We start from the raw sequence: 21,803 nt of genomic DNA on the forward strand, positions 1-21,803 counted from the left end.
ATTGAATTATGATGAAAAATCTTAAATCATTATGAAATGATCCCTGGGTGACAGAATAAAAAAAAGATAGGATATAGGACCTATTCTACATTTTACATTCTACATTCCAGAGCAGGCTGACCGTTCCATCGTCATTCTTCCGGCGGACAAGGGTTCCACGACAGTGGTACTTGATCGTCGGGGGTATGTGGCTGAGGGACTGCGTCAGCTTTCAGACAACACCACATACAAAGTTTGCCAAGGTAATCCCATTCCTGATGTCCAGGCGGAGCTTTAAGGAATCCTCAGAACCTTAGGCCCCCTATGACTGGAAGTGAGTGAAGTGGTAAATCGTACTATACCCTGTGACCTGCAAGAAGAATTTGACAGAGCACTGAAATACTTAAGTCAAAGCAAGAGTAGACAAAAATCCATCAGAATTACTGAGAGTCTTGGCAGAACCTTCCAACAGCAAAACTCTTCCTTCAGATCTGCTATACGCATGTGACAGGTGAAGTACCCTCAAACTTCAAGGACAATGTAATAATTCCAATTTCTATGAGAACAGTTGCTGACAGGTGTGAAAATTACCAAACTGTCAGTTTAATAAGTAATGGTTACAAAATACTAACACAAATTCTTTACAGAAGAATGGAAAAACTGGTAGAAGCTGACTTTGGGAAAGATCAGTTTGGATATCAGAGAAATGTAGGGAGACATGAGGCAATACCAACACTATGACTTATCTTAGAAGATAGGTCAAGGAAAGACAAACCCACTTTTATAGCATTTACATACTTAGAGAAAGCCTTTGACAATGTTGACTGCAATACTCTCTTTGAAATTATGAATGTAGGAGGAGGTAAAATAGAGGGAGTGAAAGACTGTTTACAATTTGTAAGGCAACTAGACAGAAGTCATAAGAGTTGAGGGGTACGAAAGGAAAGCAGTGGTCGAGAAGGGAGTGAGACATGGTTGTAGCGTATCCCCCATGTTATTCAATCTGCTCACTGAGCAAGCAGTAACGGAACCCAAATAAAAATTTGGAGTAGGAATTAAAGTCCAAAGAGAAGACATAAAAACTTTGAGGTTTGCCGATGACATTGTAATTCTGTCAGAGACAGCAAAGGACTTTGAAGAGCAGTTACACAGAATGGACAGTCTCTTGAAAGAAGGATATAAGATGAACATCAACAAAAGCAAGACAAGAATAATGGAGTGCAGACGAATTAAATCAGATGATGGTGAGGAAATGAGATTAGAAAATAAGACACTTAAAGTAGTAGCTGAGTTTTGCTATTTGGGCTACAAAATAACTGATGACGGCTGAAGTAGAGAGGATATAAAATGTAGACTGGCAATGGCAAGAAAAGTGTTTCCAAAGAAGAGAAATTTGATATCATCAACTATAGACTTAAGTGTTTGGAAGTCTTTTCTGGAGGTATTTGTCTGGAGTGTAGCTATGTATGGAAGTAAAACATGGACGATAAACGAATTAGATAAAAAGAGAATCGAAGCTTTTGAAATGTGGTGCAGCAGAAGAATGCTGAAGATTAGATGGGTACTGTAACACCCCAAATATGGAACCCCTAATGAAAGCCCTTTGGTAGCAAAAGAAATAGCAAAATTAGTTATCCTGACATTGACAGGAGCTACTGACAACAAAATTAACACTATTGCAAGTTTGACTAACAGGAATACTATGTAGATAATAATGTTTATTATAAAGAAAGGACTAAATGAAAGACTATCAGATGACATGAAGCCTGAAACTTTAAATAAATAATTCAAAATATATTATTTACAAAGGTTAAAGCCCAGACCATAAATAGATCAGAGATAACATTTATCCAAGAAGAGAGTTGTAGCCACATCAAGCTGTAATTTCGCTGCGACTACAATGTGACACTGCAATGGAGATGTTAATTCAGTCTCTCTTGTAGACATCACAGTAGTAGTAAGCCTATTGAATGCTACTAGATTGTTTCAAACCGATCTGAAGTTTTAAAAGCTTTCCATTATCGACTTGACATACTAGTCAGAATTTTGAACTGAAGTAAAATAACATTTACAGTTTAGCCAGACAGTGGAGCAGTTATTATATGTGAAAGAAAAGTAAATTGTGTGATACCTGATTAACGCTGGGACTTAGCCTTCATGACCTGTGATTGTCACAAACATCAAAGGACACAGCAATATACCAAACTCTATTGTTAGCCTTGAGTAGGAAACAGCTACATGTGATCACGAAGAACTAACAGTTACGCCGTGTTGTTGGAAGCTGTAGTCAATGTCACTGATGCAAATAGATTCAAGACCCTCAATGACAGATTGGTGTGTTTTCAGAGCAGGTTTAAATAATTAGAAAGTTCAATAAACTCCAATATGACCTTAATGCTTCGTGTCGGCTACGTCATTTAAAGGAAATTTATTGTGTAATTGTGAAATTTACTATTTCTTGAGAGAACACAGAAGTTAAAGGTGATTTAATGATTTTATTAACAGTGAACAGCAAGTTTACACCAAAATCCGATGCTTTCTGTACGTTGTCTGAAGAGTATTTTATATCTGGAATTACATTGTAATAGTTGTTGAATTAACACTTTAGTCACACCTTGACAATGCTATATTAATTAATAAATCAGCATCCTCGCAAAACTATGATGTGGCATCAGCTTGAGTGATGGACTTTATAATTCAAGATATACTATTATCTGCATTTGAACACTCATTCGTAAACTGGGCATAAGAACTACAGTTATCAAGTTTGCGTAAACTTATCAGCCTGTTGTGAACATGTGGAGCATATTTGGTTAATTGTTTCAGATCAAGGGAGTTGTTACGGTATTGTGAAGTGCAGTTGCTGTGGGTTTGAAGTAAAGCAGACTGACAGACTTTGAACACCAGTGCTTCAATTTTAAACAAGGACTGCTTACACATTCCAGTGTGCTGCTACATCGATACGCTGATATAAGTCTAACGGAGATAGTGTCTGAAACTAATCAACCAAGCAAGGAGTTTGTTTTTAACAGTTACAGATCAGAGTCGTCGCAATCTATCGACACTGTTCCATGTCAACCAGACTGAGACAACCATCACCATTCAGCCAACACAAATAAAATGCCACAGTAGATCACATACCTAATTAGGAGAAACTGAACAGGACTGGGGAAAAAAAAAAATTTGTGACACAACTGGACTAAAAGAAGGGCACATTCTGAAACATCAAAGGACCACCAGTTTAGTTTTGGACATAAGTGTGGCGGTGAGGTGTAGCGCTGTATAATGATCCTGCCTTGGAGGCGGTTAAGTGGGAGATGTGTCTCAGAGCTGGATAGTGACAGATGGTGATGCGAGACTGGACGCGCACGTAGTTTATGTATTAGCTGATAGAGGACATTATTGGATAGGGGGACTGTGATTTTAGTTTCGATTGTGCCCACTAGAGTGCACTAAAGTAATAGAATGTTTTTCATAAACTGTTCTAGTATTTTCATAAAGTGTTATTATTTCTTTTTGTGTATGTAAAATGCTATAAATGTGTTTTAGCAGTATGAATGATGTGTGAGTGTGGTTTAAGGTTAATATGAAGATAATTGTTTAACGAGTTATGTAGTAGGATTTAGTGTGGGAACATTTCAAAGAAGTATGGATATGAACAAAGGGGATTTTTGTAGAATAGATTTGTAAAGTAAGTTTATGGTAAAGGGAAAGTTAATTCAGGTATAAATAACAATAGTAAATAACTTTATGCATAAGCAAAAGTCAGCATATTAGATAATTATGTCGGTAAAAAGTGCAGTCATTAGGTTTACTATTTTGTGATTGGTTATTGATGAAAAGCGCGGACTGACACGGGAAAGTGTTGTTTTGCTATTGGCTGTTGAGTAAACTGACCAATGGTAAAGCAATATTCTTTGTGCACCTTTCTCTGCTGGTAGAAAAGACTTAGAGTATTCTAGAGAAGAATGGGAGCCTAACTGTGAAACAGTTCAGATGTGTGTGGTAGTAGAAGTTCCAATGGAAATGATAAGTTGCTGGATCTAGCAGTATTTCATACATCAAAAGTGTTGTAAAGGGACAGCATAATTATTCCAATGGGTGTGTAGAAATTTTGGATTTTTTAAGTGAATTTTGTGACGAGAAAAGACATATATTCTGCGTGGCATATTGGCTAAAAACTGTGACTGCATTTGGTACCGACAGACTTAATATTTGGTGAGCATTCTCAATCAAAAACAATCAGTATTTTTGTAGCTATTACATTTTTGGGAAATGCAACACCATAAACTTGCTAACGTGAGTGAAAGGGATTGTGAGTGACTGTTTTAAGACTAGCATGGGCTTGGCAGTGATACTTGTTCACCTAAGTTTCAGAATATATTAATTGAGGACAAAATTTCCAAACTTTCATTTGTGTGAAGACTTTCTCCCGAAACATAGATTAGTGACTTAAATTGCAGCCTCGTTCATGTCGAAGTACAGTAGGTTTCACTCAGCTTTCCTACAGATGATCTGCTGAGACAATGTTCACAGGTAGGTGCAGGTCCGTTGTAAAGGGACAGAAAGAACCGTGCTGCCACAGCGGGTAAAAATCATAGAGGGATACCAAGAAATGAATAAAGTAAGCAGATTTAGAAGGATGTAGGTTGCAGTAGTTACTCAGAGATCTAGAGGTTTGCACATGATAGAGTAGCATGGGGAGCTGCATCAAAACCAGTCTTTGGACTGAAGACCACAATAACACAACCCTGTGCCAATCTGATGGAAGGGTTTGGGTGTGACAAATGTCTGGAGGATGATACCTGCTATCACTTGTAGTGGCTAACAGTGAAATATGGACGAGGTGGTGTTATGGTTATGGTAAGGGCTTCCCCCCCGCCCCTTCCCCCGGTCTGCGTATTGTGGATAAGGAAACACTAAATGCAGAAGAATAGTAAGACATTCTGCAGCATTGTGCACTGCATACAGCAGAGGAAAACTTCAGAGACAATGGTTGATTGTATCAATGTGACAATGCACCCTATCATAAATGAGCATCTATGGAGCAATGGTTTGAGGGCAACAACACTCCTGAAATGGAGAGGCCTGCCCAGAGTCTCAGCCTGAACCCAATGGAACAGCTTTGTTATGAATTAGAATGTAGACTTTGCTCCAGCCCCCAGTGTCCCACCTTACCAGGTTTCAGCCCATAAGGAAGAAAGACCTTCAGGCAACTCCTTGAAATGGTACCCAACAGAGCTCAAACCACCATAAAGTCGAAGGGTGGATCCCATATTAATGTCCACTAATTTGTATCTGATGAAGGGTGGATCCCATATTAGTGTTCACTAATTTGTATCTCCCCCCATGAACCTTGGACCTTGCTGTTGGTGGGGAGGCTTGCGTGCCTCAGCAATACAGATAGCCGTACCGTAGGTGCAACCACAACGGAGGGGTATCTGTTGAGAGGCCAGACAAACATGTGGTTCCTGAAGAATGGCAGCAGCCTTTTCAGTAGTTGCAGGGGCAACAGTCTGGATGATTGACTGATCTGGCCTTGTGACACTAACCACAACGGCCTTGCTGCGCTGGTACTGCGAACGGTTGAAAGCAAGGGGAAACTACAGCCGTAATTTTTCCCGAGGGCATGCAGCTTTACTGTATGATTAAATGATGATGGCGTCCTCTTGGGTAAAATAGTCCGGAGGTAAAATAGTACCCCATTCGTATCTCCGGGTGAGGACTACTCAAGAGGACGTCGTTATCAGGAGAAAGAAAACTGGCGTTCTACGGATCGGAGCGTGGAATGTCAGATCTCTTAGTCGGGCAGGTAGATTAGAAAATTTAAAAAGGGAAATGGATAGGTTGAAGTTAGATATAGTGGGAATTAGTGAAGTTCGGTGGCAGGAGGAACAAGACTTTTGGTCAGGTGAATACAGGATTATAAATACAAAATCAAATAGGGGTAATGCAGGAGTAGGTTTAATAAGGAATAAAAAAATAGGAGTACGGGTAAGCTACTACACACAGCACAGTGAATGCATTATTGTGGCCAAGATAGACACGAAGCCCATGCCTACTACAGTAGTATAAGTTTACATGCCAACTAGCTCTGCCGATGACGAAGAAATTGAAGAAATGTATGATGATATAAAAGAAATTATTCAGATAGTGAAGGAAGACAGAAATTTAATAGTCATGGGTGACTGGAATTCGAGTGTAGGAAAAGGGAGAGAAGGAAACGTAGTAGGTGAATATGGATTGAGGGTAAGAAATGAAAGAGGAAGCTGCCTGGTAGAATTTTGCACAGAGCACAACTTAATCATAGCTAACACTTGGTTCAAGAATCATAAAAGAAGGTTGTATACATGGAAGAAGCCTGGAGATACTAAAAGGTTTCAGATAGATTATATAATGATAAGACAAAGATTTAGAACCCAGGTTTTAAATTGTAAGACATTTCCAGGGGCAGATGTGGACTCTGACCACAATCTATTAGTTATGAACTGTAGATTAAAACTGAAGAAACTGCAAAAAGGTGGGAATTTAAGGAGATGGGACCTGGACAAACTGACTAAACCAGAGGATATGCAGAGTTTCACGGAGAGCATAAGGGAACAAATAACAGGAATGGGGGAAAGAAATACAGTAGAAAAAGAATGGGTAGCTTTGAGGGATGAAGTAGTGAAGGCAGCAGAGGATCGAGTAGGGCTAGTAGAAATCCTTAGGTAACAGAAGAAATATTGAATTTAATTGATGAAAGGAGAAAATATAAAAATGCAGTAAATGAAGCAGGCAAAAAGGAATACAAACGTCTCAAAAATGATATCGACAGGAAGTGCAAAATGACTAAGCAGGAATGGCTAGAGGACAAATGTAAGGATGCAGAGGTGCATATCACTAGGGGTAAGATAGATACTGCCTACAGGAAAATTAAAGAGACCTTTGGAGAAAGGAGAACCACTTGCTTGAATATCAAGAGCTTTTATGGAACCCCAGTTCTAAGCAAAGAAGGGAAAGCAGAAAGGTGGAAGGAGTATATAGAGGGTCTATACAAGGGCGATGTACTTGAGGACAATATTATGGAAATGTAAGAGGATGTAGATGAAGATGAAATGGGAGATATGATACTGTGTGAAGAGTTTGACAGAGCACTGGAAGACCTGAATCAAAACAAGGCCCCCAGAGTAGACAACATTCCATTAGAACTACTGACAGCCTTGGGAGAGCCAGTCCTGTCAAAACTCTACCATCTGGTGAGCAAGATGTATGAGACAGGCGAAATACCCTCAGACTTCAAGAAGATTATAATCATTCCAATCCCAAAGAAATCAGGTGTTGACAGATGTGAAAATGACCAGCCTATCAGTTTAATAAGTCACAGCTGCAAAATACTAACAGAAATTCTTTACAGACGAATGCAAAAACTGATAGAAGCCGACCTTGGGGAAGATCAGTTAGGATTCCATAGAAATGTTGGAACACATGAGGCAATACTGACCCTACGACTTATCTTAGAAGAAAGATTAAGGAAAGGCAAACCTATGTTTCTAGCATTTGTAGACTTAGAGAAAGCTTTTGACAATGTTGATTGGAATACTCTCTTTCAAATTCTGAAGGTGGCAGGGGTAAAATACAGGGAGCGAAAGGCTATTTACAATTTGTACAGAAACCAGATGGCAGTTATAAGAGTCAAGGGACATGAAAGGGAAGCAGTGGTTGGGAAGGGAGTGAGACAGGGTTGTAGTCTCTCCCCGATGTTATTAAATCTGTATATTGAGCAAGCAGTGAAGGAAACAATAGAAAAAGTCAGAGTAGGAATTAAAATCCATGGAGAAGAAATAAAAAGAATGAGGTTCACAGATGGCATTGTAATTCTGTCAGTGACAGCAAAGGACTTGGAAGAGCAGTTGAACAGAATGGACAGTGTCTTGAAAGGAGGGTATAAGATGAACATCAACAAAAGCAAAACGAGGATAATGGAATGTAGTCGAATTAAGTCAGGTGATGCTGAGGTAATTAGATTAGGAAATGAGACACTTAAAGTAGTAAAGGAATTTTGCTATTTGGGGAGCAAAATACTTGTTGATGGTCAAGGTAGAGAGGATATAAAATGTAGACTGGCAATGGCAAGGAAAGCGTTTCTGAAAAAGAAAAATTTGTTAACATCGAGTATTGATTTAAGTGTCAGGAAGTCATTTCTGAAAGTATTTGTATGGAGTGTAACCATGGATGGAAGTGAAACATGGACGATAAATAGTTTGGACAAGGAGAGAATAGAAGCTTTCGAAATGTCGTGCTACAGAAGAATGCTGAAGATTAGATAGGTAGATCGCATAACTAATGAGGAGGTATTGAGTAGAATTGGGGAGAAGAGGAGATTGTGACACAACTTGACTAGAAGAAGGGATTGGTTGGTAGGACATGTTCTGAGACATCGAGGGATCACCAATTTAGCATTGGAGGGCAGCGTGGAGGGTAAAAATCATAGAGGGAGATGAAGAGATGAATACACTAAGCAGATTCAGAAGGATGTAGGTTGCAGTAGGTACTGGGGGATGAAGAAGCCTGAACAGGATAGAGTAGCATGGAGAGCGGCATCAAACCAGTCTCAGGACTGAAGACCACAACAACAACAACAACAACAACAACATTTAGTACAGTAGTTTAGTCCTTTTAAATACTGTTGTGTAGATTAGTCATACAGTAAAGGTTGTCCTTCCTACAAACTACATCATTTCTTTTATTATTGTTGCTAAAGGTTGCAAAATGCTGCGCAGGCAGCGGAACTGTACAGAGAGTGATAGCCTCACAAGAACCCACCTTCCCGGTGGATGTTTCCTCTTCTTGTTGCAATGCTTCAGGAAACAGGAAGTTTTGACCCATGAAAACACAATCGTTGAAGCACTCGCACAGATGAAGCTGCCGAAGTTACTGTTCTCGCTTCTGTTGCTATGAATCCACATGTGAGCATACGACAGTGTGAATATGAGATTGGCATTCCTAAAACCAGTGTACATCATATTCTTACATGTCACCGGTTCCATCCTTACCATGTACACATACATCAAGAATTGCATGGAAATGATTTCCAGAATTGGTTATAGTTATGTCAGTGGGCACAGGAATAAATCCTCGCCAACCTGAACTTCTTCTCCAATGTTCTATTTACTGATGAATGTTTCTTATCAAACAAAGGACAGGTAAATACAAGAACATGCATTATTGGTCCAGCGACAACCCACAATGGGTTAGACAGGTGGAGAATCAGTGTCAATGGAGAGTTAATGTCTGGTGTGGGATGCTTGGTACTATAATTATTGGCCCTTATTTCATCAATGGTAGTCTAAATAGCACAGCGTATGCCAACTTCCTCAGACAAATTCTTCCTCTTCTTCTGGATGAAGTTCCACTAAGAACCAGAATGCTTGTATGGTATCAACCCGATGGATGTCTAGTACATAATGCCTTGCGTGCACGTCATGTTCAGAACCAGAGGTATCCTGCCAGATGGATTGGTCAAGGAGGAACAGTTACTTGGCCTGCTAGGTCTCCTGATTTAAATCCTCTGGACTTTTTTCTTTGGGGATGCATTAAAGACATTGCCTATCACGGTATTCCAACAACTCCAGAGGACATGCAGGAGCGTATCATGCTTGCTTGTAATTCTCTTCAACATCTAACACTGGAAGCGGTAAATAATTCTTTCATTCAATGAGTGCACCAGTGTATCGGTGTCCAGGGTCACCACTTTGAGCACCTTTGTATGTTCTACTCCTGGGCAATGGTAACAGGAGAGTCAAAGTCAATTTTGTATAATGTTTTTACTTGGTTTTCATTTGTTTTCTGACAACTCCAGGAAGTGGATGAGTTTGAGATCCTGGGCTCAGAGTCAATGTTATGTTATGTAATTAATAACGTTGTGTGTTCAGTGAATGGTATACTCTGATACATGTTTGAATAGGTCTTTAGGAGAGGAAATGAATAACCAAATAAAACATACAGGGTACCATTTAAAAAAGCCATACCACTGTTTATATCTTTGTAAGAAACAAAGCTACAACGAAGGCAATCATGCTGATTGATGTCCCCCTGACAGCTAAAGAACATTTGCTTGAAACATTTTGTAATTTGCATCTGGATAAATAGTTATTTAGTGGAGGTCAAGATAAATGGGACACCCTGTATACATATGAAATACATGTAACCACAGATGCAAACAATATCAAAAGAAAATAATACAAAACAGCTAAACATGAGTAAAAATCACCTAAGGGTTTGGTAGTAATAACTATGTATTAATGTTTTTTCTATTGTAATGTACTGCTGACATGAATGAATGCAGTAATGAATAAGATTATCTGGCTCTTTTGTAATCTGCAAAAATGAAATCACAAATAATGAGAGATGTAACATACTTTATCAAACATTAATACGGTCATATTTCAATGTAATATTAACCCAGATGTATTGCTATTAAACATCATTAAACTTTTCATGTGTTTAAAGCTACAGTAACAAGTTAATATGTTAGAAACATACAATTAATGGTGAGGACATTATTAGGAAATATAAAAAATCTAACTTTCTGATAACTGAGCCAGATACATAAGTTTTGCTATATTTAATGTAATCTCTCAGTGTATAGTAGGAACTGTTTTTATTGATTAGTTTGCCCATAAGTAAAGAAAGAAGTAATTGAATTGTTGTTAAATTGAACATCTTGTATTTCACTACTAAAATATAAAAAATACTGTGATCTTTATATTTAAAAAAACATGTACCAGTAAATTAGAAGTATTTTGCCATCCAAATTGTCAACTCAATGTAAAATGTTTAATTGTAATTCATTTGAAATCTGTTAATAACAATTAACCCATTGTAGTGTTATACAATGAAATACTCGCGGATTTTTGTAGCCAGCAGGTCATTCTTTCATCAGATTTTGAAGCAAAATCTATATTTGTCATTGGTCCTAACACTGTGATAATAAACAGTATTATTTAAAATGGTGCATCTGTATACTTGATTATTATACATATCACATATCAAGTTTGCAGATTGGAGGAATTTCAGACTGTCTATAAGAATCAACTGTTGCAGCAAAGAAGAAAATGAGAAGATAAGTGTTGTACTGCTTGAATTTACACCCCATATAATGGACTGTTCACGATATTAGTTGTTGTCATGAACAGTGACAAATTTTTTATATTTCAACAGATTTTGAAACAGTATAATGTTTCAAAATGGAGCCAAAAAGGCTTCAGATTGTGTTGCATTTAGCTGTTCTTGATTATATAACATGACTGCCAGGAATATCATTATGTGAGTGGTGGGGTAGCAGCTTGACAATAATATTCTAAAGAAGGCAATAAAAGAAGTCAGCATGGTACAAAAGGTCTTTTTTACCCTGCTCATGATTGTTCCATAGTACAGCCATGATCTCGGTAATATGGAAGAATAAAAGACTCACAAATAAAGGAGACATATTATTGAGCGTGTGGACTTACCATTTATCACTATCTTTCAACAGAAAAGATAGTATTCTTCTTGCCATAAAATGAAACTGTTATAATTTAAACTCACCTTTTTTATAGTTGCCCTTAAAAACTGATTATTATAATTTACAAATTTTGTAACTTGTATACATGATGGTTTACACTAGTACAGTATAACTATCTACAATTAACATAAAAAATAGTCAAAAAGTAAACTCTAATGAAAACAGGTAAGGATGGAGAATGGAATAATTAACATCTGAAATTTGTAAGTCATCCTTACTTTACATTGTATACATATGAGTAGCGCTCATTAATCAAGTGAGCACTACTTAATTTGGAAGGACTGAGATGGGTTGAAGCACATAATGTATATGGAGATATGTAAACACATTCAAATTAAGATGAAAAAGAAGTTAAACTAGGAATCAGAACCTGCTACATGATTGTCTCATAACTGTGTGCATGTTAAACTGTGCCATCTTTTGTGGGAGTCATTTTTAGAACAATAACATGACAGGTTTATGACTTCAGTTGCTAACATCATTTCTACACAAACACTCATGTACTCTGTCACTTAACTCATAACACAGCTGGTTTGGTGGATTAACACAAGTGACAAGAGCGATAATGTAAGGAAAGTCCAATACTTTAGTAAGAATCTTAAAATGTTGTGCAGCTGAATTTACATTGACTTCTGAAAGGTCTTATGATTATATACAATTAGTTCTATTTATTATGGAATCACATTGCCCATGATTTTGTCTGAATTCCATTTATACTTTGAACAAAAGAAATACAGTATTCATTACACTAGTGTGAAAACAAGTGAGAGTTCCATTCACTTCACTCTGGCTTTTAAAACATAAATAAAATTTGCATTTTGCAGTGCATGTGATCTTTCACACACTGAGTTATATTTCCCACCATCAATCAAAAATTAAAAACAGCAAAGCATCAGTATACATTTGGAATTTGTATTTGTTGAAACAGTACTTCCAAGTCTGGGCTTTGTTTCCACAAAAGAGTGAGCTGTAAAATCGAATATGCTCATCTTGGTATCAGCTAGTAAATAAAAGTATGGTGCAGCATCCAGTTCCTCTGCAACTGCTGACACCAACCATGTCTCTAGCAATGATGCACAACAGAGGAAAAAGAGAGACCCTTAAGAACCTTCCAACATCCTGTAATTTAAAGACTGGAGTAAAAGCTGATACCCGAGTAACAGAAACTTGCCAAACAGCTCTAGATCAGTTTCTAGGCAAGAAGAGTTTACACAACACATCACTAAAAATTTTCAGTTCGGGTTTTAGTGGCCATCTTCCTCAAATGTTAAGCTTAAAAGTAAAAGGCAGTATTATTAACAACATGTCTTTCAGAACCTCATGTAGAAGTTTTAACCAGTTTTTTGATGCATTAACCCATTTCTTTGAGACTGCATTCCCACTGAAAACATTAACCATGTGGGGGAACTCTAGAACAAACAGCTGGATCACTAGGGCAATAAGGGCATCATGCCAGAAGAAAAGACTACTTTATAACAAATGTAACTCAAAAAATACTATAAAAATACTCCAAAATATTAAGAAAAGTAATAAAAGCAGCAAAAATAATGCATAATGATGAATACATTTATAATTCAGCTTATAAATCAAACGCTATGTGGAGTGTTATAAAAAAAAGAATCTGGAGAATACAGACAATCTTGCAAAAATGTAACACTATCACAAAAAAGGTAACAAATCCATTGAAGTAGCCAACATAATTAACAATTTTTTCAAGGTGTGGCTAATAGTATGTTACAATCAAACTTTAAGAGCACCCAGGCAAATTAATATAAAATAAGTGCATGTAGAGGATAAATGTACATCATTTCTGTTCCACAAGATGAAGTAGCTAAAGCAATGAAAGGACTAAGAAATTCCAACTCTGCATGCATTGATGGTATGCCTGCAACAGTATTAAAGAAGAGTGCATCAAACCTAACTGAAATACTCACACACTTATGTGGCCGCTCACTTCAGGCAGGCACTTTCCCTGATGTATTGAAAACATCAAAAGTTATTCCTGTATATAAAAAGGGTGAGAAAGACAATGTAAATACCTACAGACCCATCAAAGTTACCTCCTGCATCTCTAAAGTATTAGAAAAAGAAATGTATGACAAACTTAAGAAATGTGTGAGCAAAACCAGCATCCTATGTAAATAATGAACAACATGGATTCAGAAATAAGAGGTCAACGACAACTGCTATTTACGACTGCATCAATTCCATCCTAAACCTGATGGACAAAAAACAGGAATCAATAGGAGTATTTATGACTTGTCAAAAGCTTTTGACATGGTGGATCATAAAATTCTGCTATCAAAGCTTGAAAGATATGGTATTCAAGGTTTGTCCAACAAATGGATCAGTTCCTTCCTGACTAATCGTAAGCACACAGTGTGCATCAAGCATACAAATATTGAACTAAAAACTCTATCCAAACACTTGTCAGACTATAAAAAAATTAAATGTGGTGTACCCCAAGGATCAGCAATGGGACCCCTTCTGTTCCTTCTGTACACAAATTATCTAAACTTAAATGCTGATGACACCACAATTCTACTAAAAGGAGACAGCAACAAACAGTTACAGCAGACAGTAAATGTGGCACGAAACAATTTAGCAACTGGGCACAGAATGCTTGTAATAAACAGTAAAAAACCATTGCACTAAAATTCCACAATGCTCCTAACTAGGACATGTTTATCCCATTGGTCTCTATCAATGATTAATTAGTTGGTAACAGTACTGAAACGAAATTCTTAGGACTTTGGCTGCAGAGTAACATCAGATGGAATAAGCATATTGAATATCTCAATGCTTAACTGAGGAAAACATGTTACCTTCTTTGCTCATTACAGTCATGATGTAGTGTGAAAACAGTAATGAATGCATATCATGCCTACTTTCATTCTCGTCTCAGATATGGGGTCACCTTCTGAGGAAACTCTAAAACAGCTAATAGCACTTTTAAACTGCAAAAAGGGCCATTAGAATCTTGTTTGAGTGCAAGCCTAGAGACTCTTGTAAACCTCTGATTAAGAAATCTGGTATTCCTCCATTACCATGTGTATACATTATGGAAACCCTTTTATTCTTTAAAATAAATCTAATAGGTAAGGACTGCAGACTGGAAAAAACTATAATATACATGATAACTTCACCAGATGAAAGAAAAACTTACATATAACTGAAATCAGCACAGCTCTGTGCCAGATAGGTACTTTTCACATGATAGTTAAGCTTCATAACAAACTTCCTGAAAACATAAAACCTACCACTGAGGCCAATACCTTTGGAAAATCTCTAAAGTCATATTTACAGCATCACTGCTTTTACTCCATTGAAGAATATTTAAATTTATGAAGTGTGTTATGTAAATACTTATGTATAAAGTGTATTATTGTAACCTTAAATACATATGCCTAGAAATGACTTTCAGCAGTACATTTATAACTTGATTTGTCCAATATCTTATACATAAACTGCTTTGTAGACAACAGGACCAATAAATACAACAACAGTACATACTACACTGCAGTAATCATCAATATACCGTACTGCCTAACTGAACTTCAGCATCTGAATATGTGGATTCCTGGACTGTAAATTACTTTAATTACATGGCAACAGCACAGTTTGTCATAAACCTGAATGATAAGTAATAATGTACTATAAACAGGACTCAGTATTTATATGACATAACAGTATTTTCTTTGAAAAATATGATTGTGATCAAGTACATATTAAGCTGCTAATATCAGGTAAATAGTAGCTATATAATGAAATAGGGGAGGCAGCAGCTTTATTCAGAGTAGCATCTTACTAATTAACTCAGCTTAATTTAGGTAGCATATCCTCAAATAGCATTAAGCAGTGTAGCCACAGTTTACTGTTAATACAGCATACAGATTAAGTTTCTACTATGTCTGTGTCTTGTGTTAATGTATGCCTTGACTCATTCCACATTCCTGAAGGTTATCCTTCTTGATGGGATCTATGGAACACAATGAATGAATGAATGATCTTGTTATGGATTCTGGTAAAAGTTCCTGTACAGTTTGTGTTTCACATTTTAATCATATTCCCTAGACTCAATCATATGCCTTACTTGATTTCTAGAGTAACAATTTTATTTTTGGTAATAAATGAAAAGCCCACTTGAGAAAATTACAGAGAGATAGAGTGGCTGATCAACACATTTAAAAGTGAGAAATTAATGATAATTTCTACTAACGCTAATAATAATAATACATAATAAATAACAAACCTAATAATAAATAATAATATAAGGGGCAATCAAAAAATTTCTTTTTGAAAGCTATACAGTCCAAAATTGGTATGACAGTCAGGCAAAATCACCATGAATATTGAGGCAATCATTGCACTGACACACCACGTTGAAGATGCCCATTTAGTAAAACACAGTCTACTTACACGTGGAGAAGTTTATAACTGCCTGCTGCACATCCTCATCCAAAAGGAATCGGATCAGAATGATACAGCAGGTGTTTAAGTGTCTTCCACCAGAGTTGGTGTAATTCCTGCATTACAACATTTGCAATTCGCACACAAACGTTATCATGAAGCAGCAGCACCCTTTGTTGCACCATTCCACAATGGTGGTTTCGGACAGATGTGCTGCTCCATACAGATTCTTCATTCTCTGTTGGATGTCTATTGGTTTTGTCTTCAGCAGCCAAGAAAAGATTAACAGCACATTGGTCCTGTTTGGACACTTTCAATAGTAATGTCGCCAAAATTCATGTGGCCACCTCTACTGCACACATATTGGAAAGACACAATTGCCACATTAATCCCTTACCTACATGTCAGTTCTTATATACCTGCATCGAAATCACACGATGTTGCATATATGCTGTAAAAATGCCCTCAAGTGGAAACTTTTTGATTGACCCTTATATTCCATGTTTGTGTGTTCCTCAAATTCTTTTATCCCCCCCCCCCCCCTCTCTCTCTCTCTTCACACACACACACACACACACACACACACACACACACACACATATGTATACTGAATTACATACAATTAATGACGCTTACCTTTGAAGCTTTTATTCCAAATGACATTATTTCCATAGTTTCAATGACAGAATTTTTGATTTTGAAACTTCCTTCTTCAATAAAAACATTGGCAATGGCGTTTGTATCTAAAAGGTTTACATTCACATTGTCCCATTCAATGTGCACAGCAACATTAAGTTCTGCAAATGCATACATGTCAATTCTGTCAATGGTTACATTGGAAAATGCTATAGACTGCCAGTCTCCTGAGAAAGTGTTCCTTTTTATACAGTCCAACCAATGAATGTTGTTCAGAATAATATTTTGTGGAATGGATAATGTATCAGGAGCTGCTGTCAAGAGCAGACTAGCAACATTATTTATACTGAGCTTTGGCAGCCTCTGATTCAAATCACTATGGAAACTGAATGACAGTGGAATCATAACATCATAGCAGTCCATAATTGTTATGCTGTGTGTTCCATCAGGTACTGTCAGTACACTCTCCTCAAAGACAGCATTCTAATGGGAAAAATAGTAGTAAGTATGTATTTCAGGTGTGAGACTACAGCAATCTACACATTTTCTGTCAGTACTTACCCACCCAATGTCTTCATTACAACGGTACAGTAAGTTCACGGATTTACCTTCTACTTCACATGACCAACCTTCCTCCTGGCATAGACTAAGACACTGGATCACACTTACTTGCAATAATAGCAATTCAGTAACAATAAATAGTGCAGAGCCTATGAGAAACATGGTTTATGCCTACTGTGATAGCTGTGACACTTGACACTAAGGGAGACTTCCTAATGAAGCTTTGCAGTTATCATATAGATAGGCCACTTCCTGTTTCTCCCACACATGTGTAGACATACCAGGATTTCTGCCTGTTTGGAAAGGCTATCCATGGAACACTTAGACAATGAATCTTATACAACTATTTTCTAGTAGCTAACAACAGATTATTTATATACAAGGATGTTATTATTTACATCCATATATTTTGTTAAGCTAGGGACTGAAGACCACAACAACACATTTTGTTAAGGGTATTCCAACACATATTGCTGGGAGAAGATGGCAAGCAGTAACAAAAGCCTTTTAAAAATCGGAATTCAGTATTATGAGACAAGACAAATATCACAACACACTGTCTTGTGTTCATGCCTTCAAACTAACTCTTCTCAGAACCGGCTCATTTATAACAAGAACATGCAAATGGAAATGTATGATAAACAAACAGGAAGCACAGCTAAAACTCTCATACTGGCTAAAAAAAAAGCCATACAATATGAAAACTGTCAGACACACATGGCAGTAGAGAATCATATTTACCATTATGAAATGAAATCCATAAAGTGTTTCACCAAGTTTACCAATGCACTCTGTTTATACTATGACACAGTCTTTGTCACAACAAATTTGCAAAATTACTGAGAATGCTGAACTAACAGCAAAATATAGATGAAATAGACTCAAACATTTAAACGTAATCAGTTCATGGCTGGTAGTAGCACTACCAATGTTCTCCTGTAATCGTCTTTTAGTTTAGATCAATTAATAAAAAAAGAATATTGAGGTTCATTCAGCTTGGAGACCATGTACTATTTTTGCTCTTCCATGGAGATGAGTTTTTAAAATTAGGGAGATATAAAGACAAAATTCAAAGAAGGCAACTAAAACTGGGTTAGAAGAATGGTAAAATGTAGAAGTGAACTAAATGCATCCATGTGCAAAGATTTAATTTGTAATAAGTATTGTTTATTGGAAAAGTATTGTTTATTGTTTATTCAAATTATTATTCTCATTATTATTATTATTATTATTATTATTTTGAGGGGGAGGGGAGGGGGAGAGAGAATATTAGTTGCACATTGCTCTTGGTTAATAGGTGATGATAGAGCAAAACAATACGATGGATGATAATGAAGTTTAGAAGATTATGTGTACAGTCAGCAACGCTTTGAATCATTTGTTTTAGATTTCTTGTGTGTGGTAAGGAAGTACAACTTCTAATTGTTTCTTAATGCCAACATCTATTTAATTTCAAGTTTGATTTTCCTTTTTTCTGATTATCTTATTGTCCAAGATATGGTGTTTAACATACAGTTCTGTGACAACATTCCACAGATAGAATTTTGAATTAGACAGAGGTTGGAAGGTGATGAGTTAACTCTGTTAAAGGTGAAATTCATGTTGGTGATGATTAAATCAGCAAAGCCAACATAACAAAGATAGTTCATCTTACAGAATGAGCAGACATCATTTAAGGACCTGTTTCGCCAATTACACTCAGTAAGCTTAAACACAATATTAGAATGAAGACACTATTGGTAGAGAAAAATGGAACAATGTCTCTAAGATTACTACAAATTGATTCTTAAATTCTTATGGCTTGATTTCCAAAAAGCTGCTGTAATATTTTTGTTAACAGTGTGAGACTGAGGCACTATACTTTGGGAGTATGATGATATGTGACTACATCATGTAATAAAACATATTTATTATGATACACAAAAACAAAGTCATAATTCACTAACGATCACAACAGCAAGAGAAAACAAACTGAGTCAAAGATGGTATCACTGAGATTCACAGCAGTTTAGGCAGACTCTCGATAGTCAGTCTGCTATTGATAGTCACCACAGAGACCTACCTCCCTACCCCCTGACCCCACCTGGCACCTTAGAGCATGGGGAAGGAAATGAAGGACCAGCACATTGGTCGAAAGGGTGGAGTGGCAGCCAGTTGGCGTCAGACGAGGAGGTGTGCAAGATAGCGCAATCAGTGACGTCATGGTAGGTCAATGAAGGAGATACAACTGGACCATTTCTCGAGGCTGGAGGCAGTGTGAAGGCTTGGGGCCCCGTAGTTCTCTAATGAGTGAGGAAGACACAGACGTCGGTCCACTTGAGAGAGAGGGACCGGGTGTCCAGCACCATAAAGGGAGAGTGCATGGCATTTGGGACAATGAGGAAGCTGCAATGTTGTCCTTGTCAGCATTGTGCAGAAACTGGAAGGAGCAAAGAAGAGTGATGTGGGCAGTTGCTGAATCATCAAGCGTACATGGAGCAGTGTGGAAATGAAGAGGATGCTGTTTCAGAATTGGAGAGAGAGATCTTTGATGCAACATGCTGATATGTTGATCATGAAGATGGCAATACTGGGAGAAGAATGCAGTGACAATGGTACAGATGTAACACTCAGGGAGAGCAAGTCATCTGGCAGTGAGTCATCATGTAGAGCACTGTTGTTGGTAGGTACACAGGGAGATGTGAACTCAGGACAACTGGCCAATGCACATGGAGGAAGGCATGTCTAGGGATGACATTTCAAAATTGGATATCGAGGGAGGGTCCTCATCAAGGGTCCAAGTGGGTTTAGCTCTGTTAAGTGATACGGTCTTTTGTTTCCCATTGAGGCAAATGTCTGAAGTATTATTCAGTCAATGAAACACCCAGTATGGATAGAGTAAGGAGGTTGTAATGCTGCCTGTACTGTGTAATCACGGAGCATAACAAACTAACAGTGCTTAGATCTTTGTATACAAACACTCATGGTACAGTGTGAGTGTGTGGAGGTGGAGTGCGAATGGATGTGCTCGACAAAGGCAAACAGATGCGCTCAACAAAGGCAGTGACCTTGGCAAGGGAGGGGAGGGGCGATCAAAGTCATCAATAAATTCATCAGGGAGAATCAGACTGTTGCCGTGTAAATTTGAGCTAAGGAAGAGTTCAGGTCATCAAAGGTTGTGCGGAAGTGGGAGAACATCCACACAAGGGCCTCTGACCAAGAGCCTGAGTGACATATGAGTGGTGCAAACTCTCAACCAGTCCACTGCTTTGGGAGTGGTACACAGCCACGTGGGATTTGTTGGCACTGAACAGGGCACAGAACCTAGTAAAGAAGAGTCACTCAAATTGTCTGCCGTGTTTGGTCATGATAGAAGATGGGTAGCTGAAATGTGAGAACAATGAAGAGACAAAGGCTCATATGACTGAATTTGCAGAGGTGTCTGAGAGGGGAACACACTGCTGGCATGGTCAGTGACTGATAGTATATACCTAAAGCCTTTTGAGGGAGGGAAGAGGACCCACAAGGTTGAGGTGTACATGATGGAACCACCCTTTTGGTATTTTGAATTGTCCTAGAGGGGATCGAGCATAATGACCAACCTTGCTACACTAGCAAGGTAAGCGCATGCATGTCAGAGAGAGACAGTCATTTTTATCCCAAGCCAGATGAGATATATGTCATGAAGCCAGTGATAGCCATAATTCCTAGGTGTGCATGGTCATGAATGGCCGAAAAAGCCATATGTTGGAGGGAGACCAGGACAAGGGTGTGGAGAATATCCATAGAGACATCACACGCCACTGGACGTGAAGCATCGGGAAGACAGTGGGATTCCACTGTCAACACAAAGGTAGTGTCTTGTTGGAGATTCTGAATGTCTGGGTCATCCACTCATAAGTGCACTAGTTTATGCAAGTCCGAGGGAGAAGAAATGGCATGCATATGCAACATGTAGTTGGCAACAACATTATCAGCCCCTCCCCCCGCCCCCTCCACCACCAATGTAGTGGAAGTTTGTGGTTTATTGACTAATGAGGTCCATATGATGGAAATGTTGTGGGGGAAGATTGCTGGCAGCAGTTTGTGATCAGTGAAGATCATGACTTCACAACCTTCAATGTCCTCACAAAAGTATCAAACAGTCTCATAGATTGCAAGGAGTTTCTTGTTGAATGTCGACCACTTGCATTGACAAGGGTGTTTCTTTGTGAAAAATTGAACAGCCTGGGCCGTATCATCGACTTGTTGCTGAAGAACAGTGCCGATTGATAATTCACTCACTTCGGTCATAATAGAGACGTGAGGATCAATACGTAGGTGTGCGAGTGTAACGGCATTTGTGAGGGTAGTCTTGAGAGTGTTGAATGTGCAGATCATGCTGTTGGATGACTGCACTTTCCATGCCCCACAAGTGTGTTGTCTGTGAAGGTGTCCATCAAAGAGATCTGGGGAGAAGCAATGTGAGGTATATGGCACAGGAAGAAATTTACCATTCTGAGTAATCATCACAGATTGTGGTAGGTCTCTGGCAATGGCAAGTCATTGATAAATGTGATGCAGTCTGATGCTGGACAGATTCCTTCAGCAGTGACGGTGTGACTGAGGAAGGTAATGCTAGTGTGGTGCAATTGTGATTTGTCATAGTTAATCTCCACACTGTGGTTGGTGAGTGCTTTCAGGACCTGTGTTA

The 21,803-nt window shown here is 38.0% G+C and overlaps 1 protein-coding gene across 2 annotated transcripts in view; it reads right to left on the reverse strand.

The window, feature by feature from the left end:
* The window catches only part of LOC126191554 (uncharacterized), a 63,123-nt gene extending 45,794 nt beyond the window's left edge, over positions 1-17,329 (reverse strand). The window contains exons 1-3 of one of the 2 annotated variants that reach the window (XM_049932465.1): positions 17,132-17,329; positions 16,571-17,053; positions 14,889-15,503 (exon numbers count right to left, since the gene is read on the reverse strand). In XM_049932465.1, the coding sequence (XP_049788422.1) occupies positions 15,465-15,503; positions 16,571-17,053; positions 17,132-17,293 (684 nt within the window). In that variant the 5' untranslated portion in view covers positions 17,294-17,329 and the 3' untranslated portion in view covers positions 14,889-15,464. Of the gene's footprint in view, positions 1-14,888; positions 15,504-16,570; positions 17,054-17,131 lie in introns of those variants that run through there. The other variant, XM_049932464.1, reaches the window with a different exon arrangement.
* Between the last annotated feature and the right edge of the window lie 4,474 nt (positions 17,330-21,803).

This window comes from Schistocerca cancellata, chromosome 6 (assembly GCF_023864275.1).
Source record: "Schistocerca cancellata isolate TAMUIC-IGC-003103 chromosome 6, iqSchCanc2.1, whole genome shotgun sequence".
NCBI classification, from domain to species: Eukaryota; Metazoa; Arthropoda; class Insecta; order Orthoptera; family Acrididae; genus Schistocerca; species Schistocerca cancellata.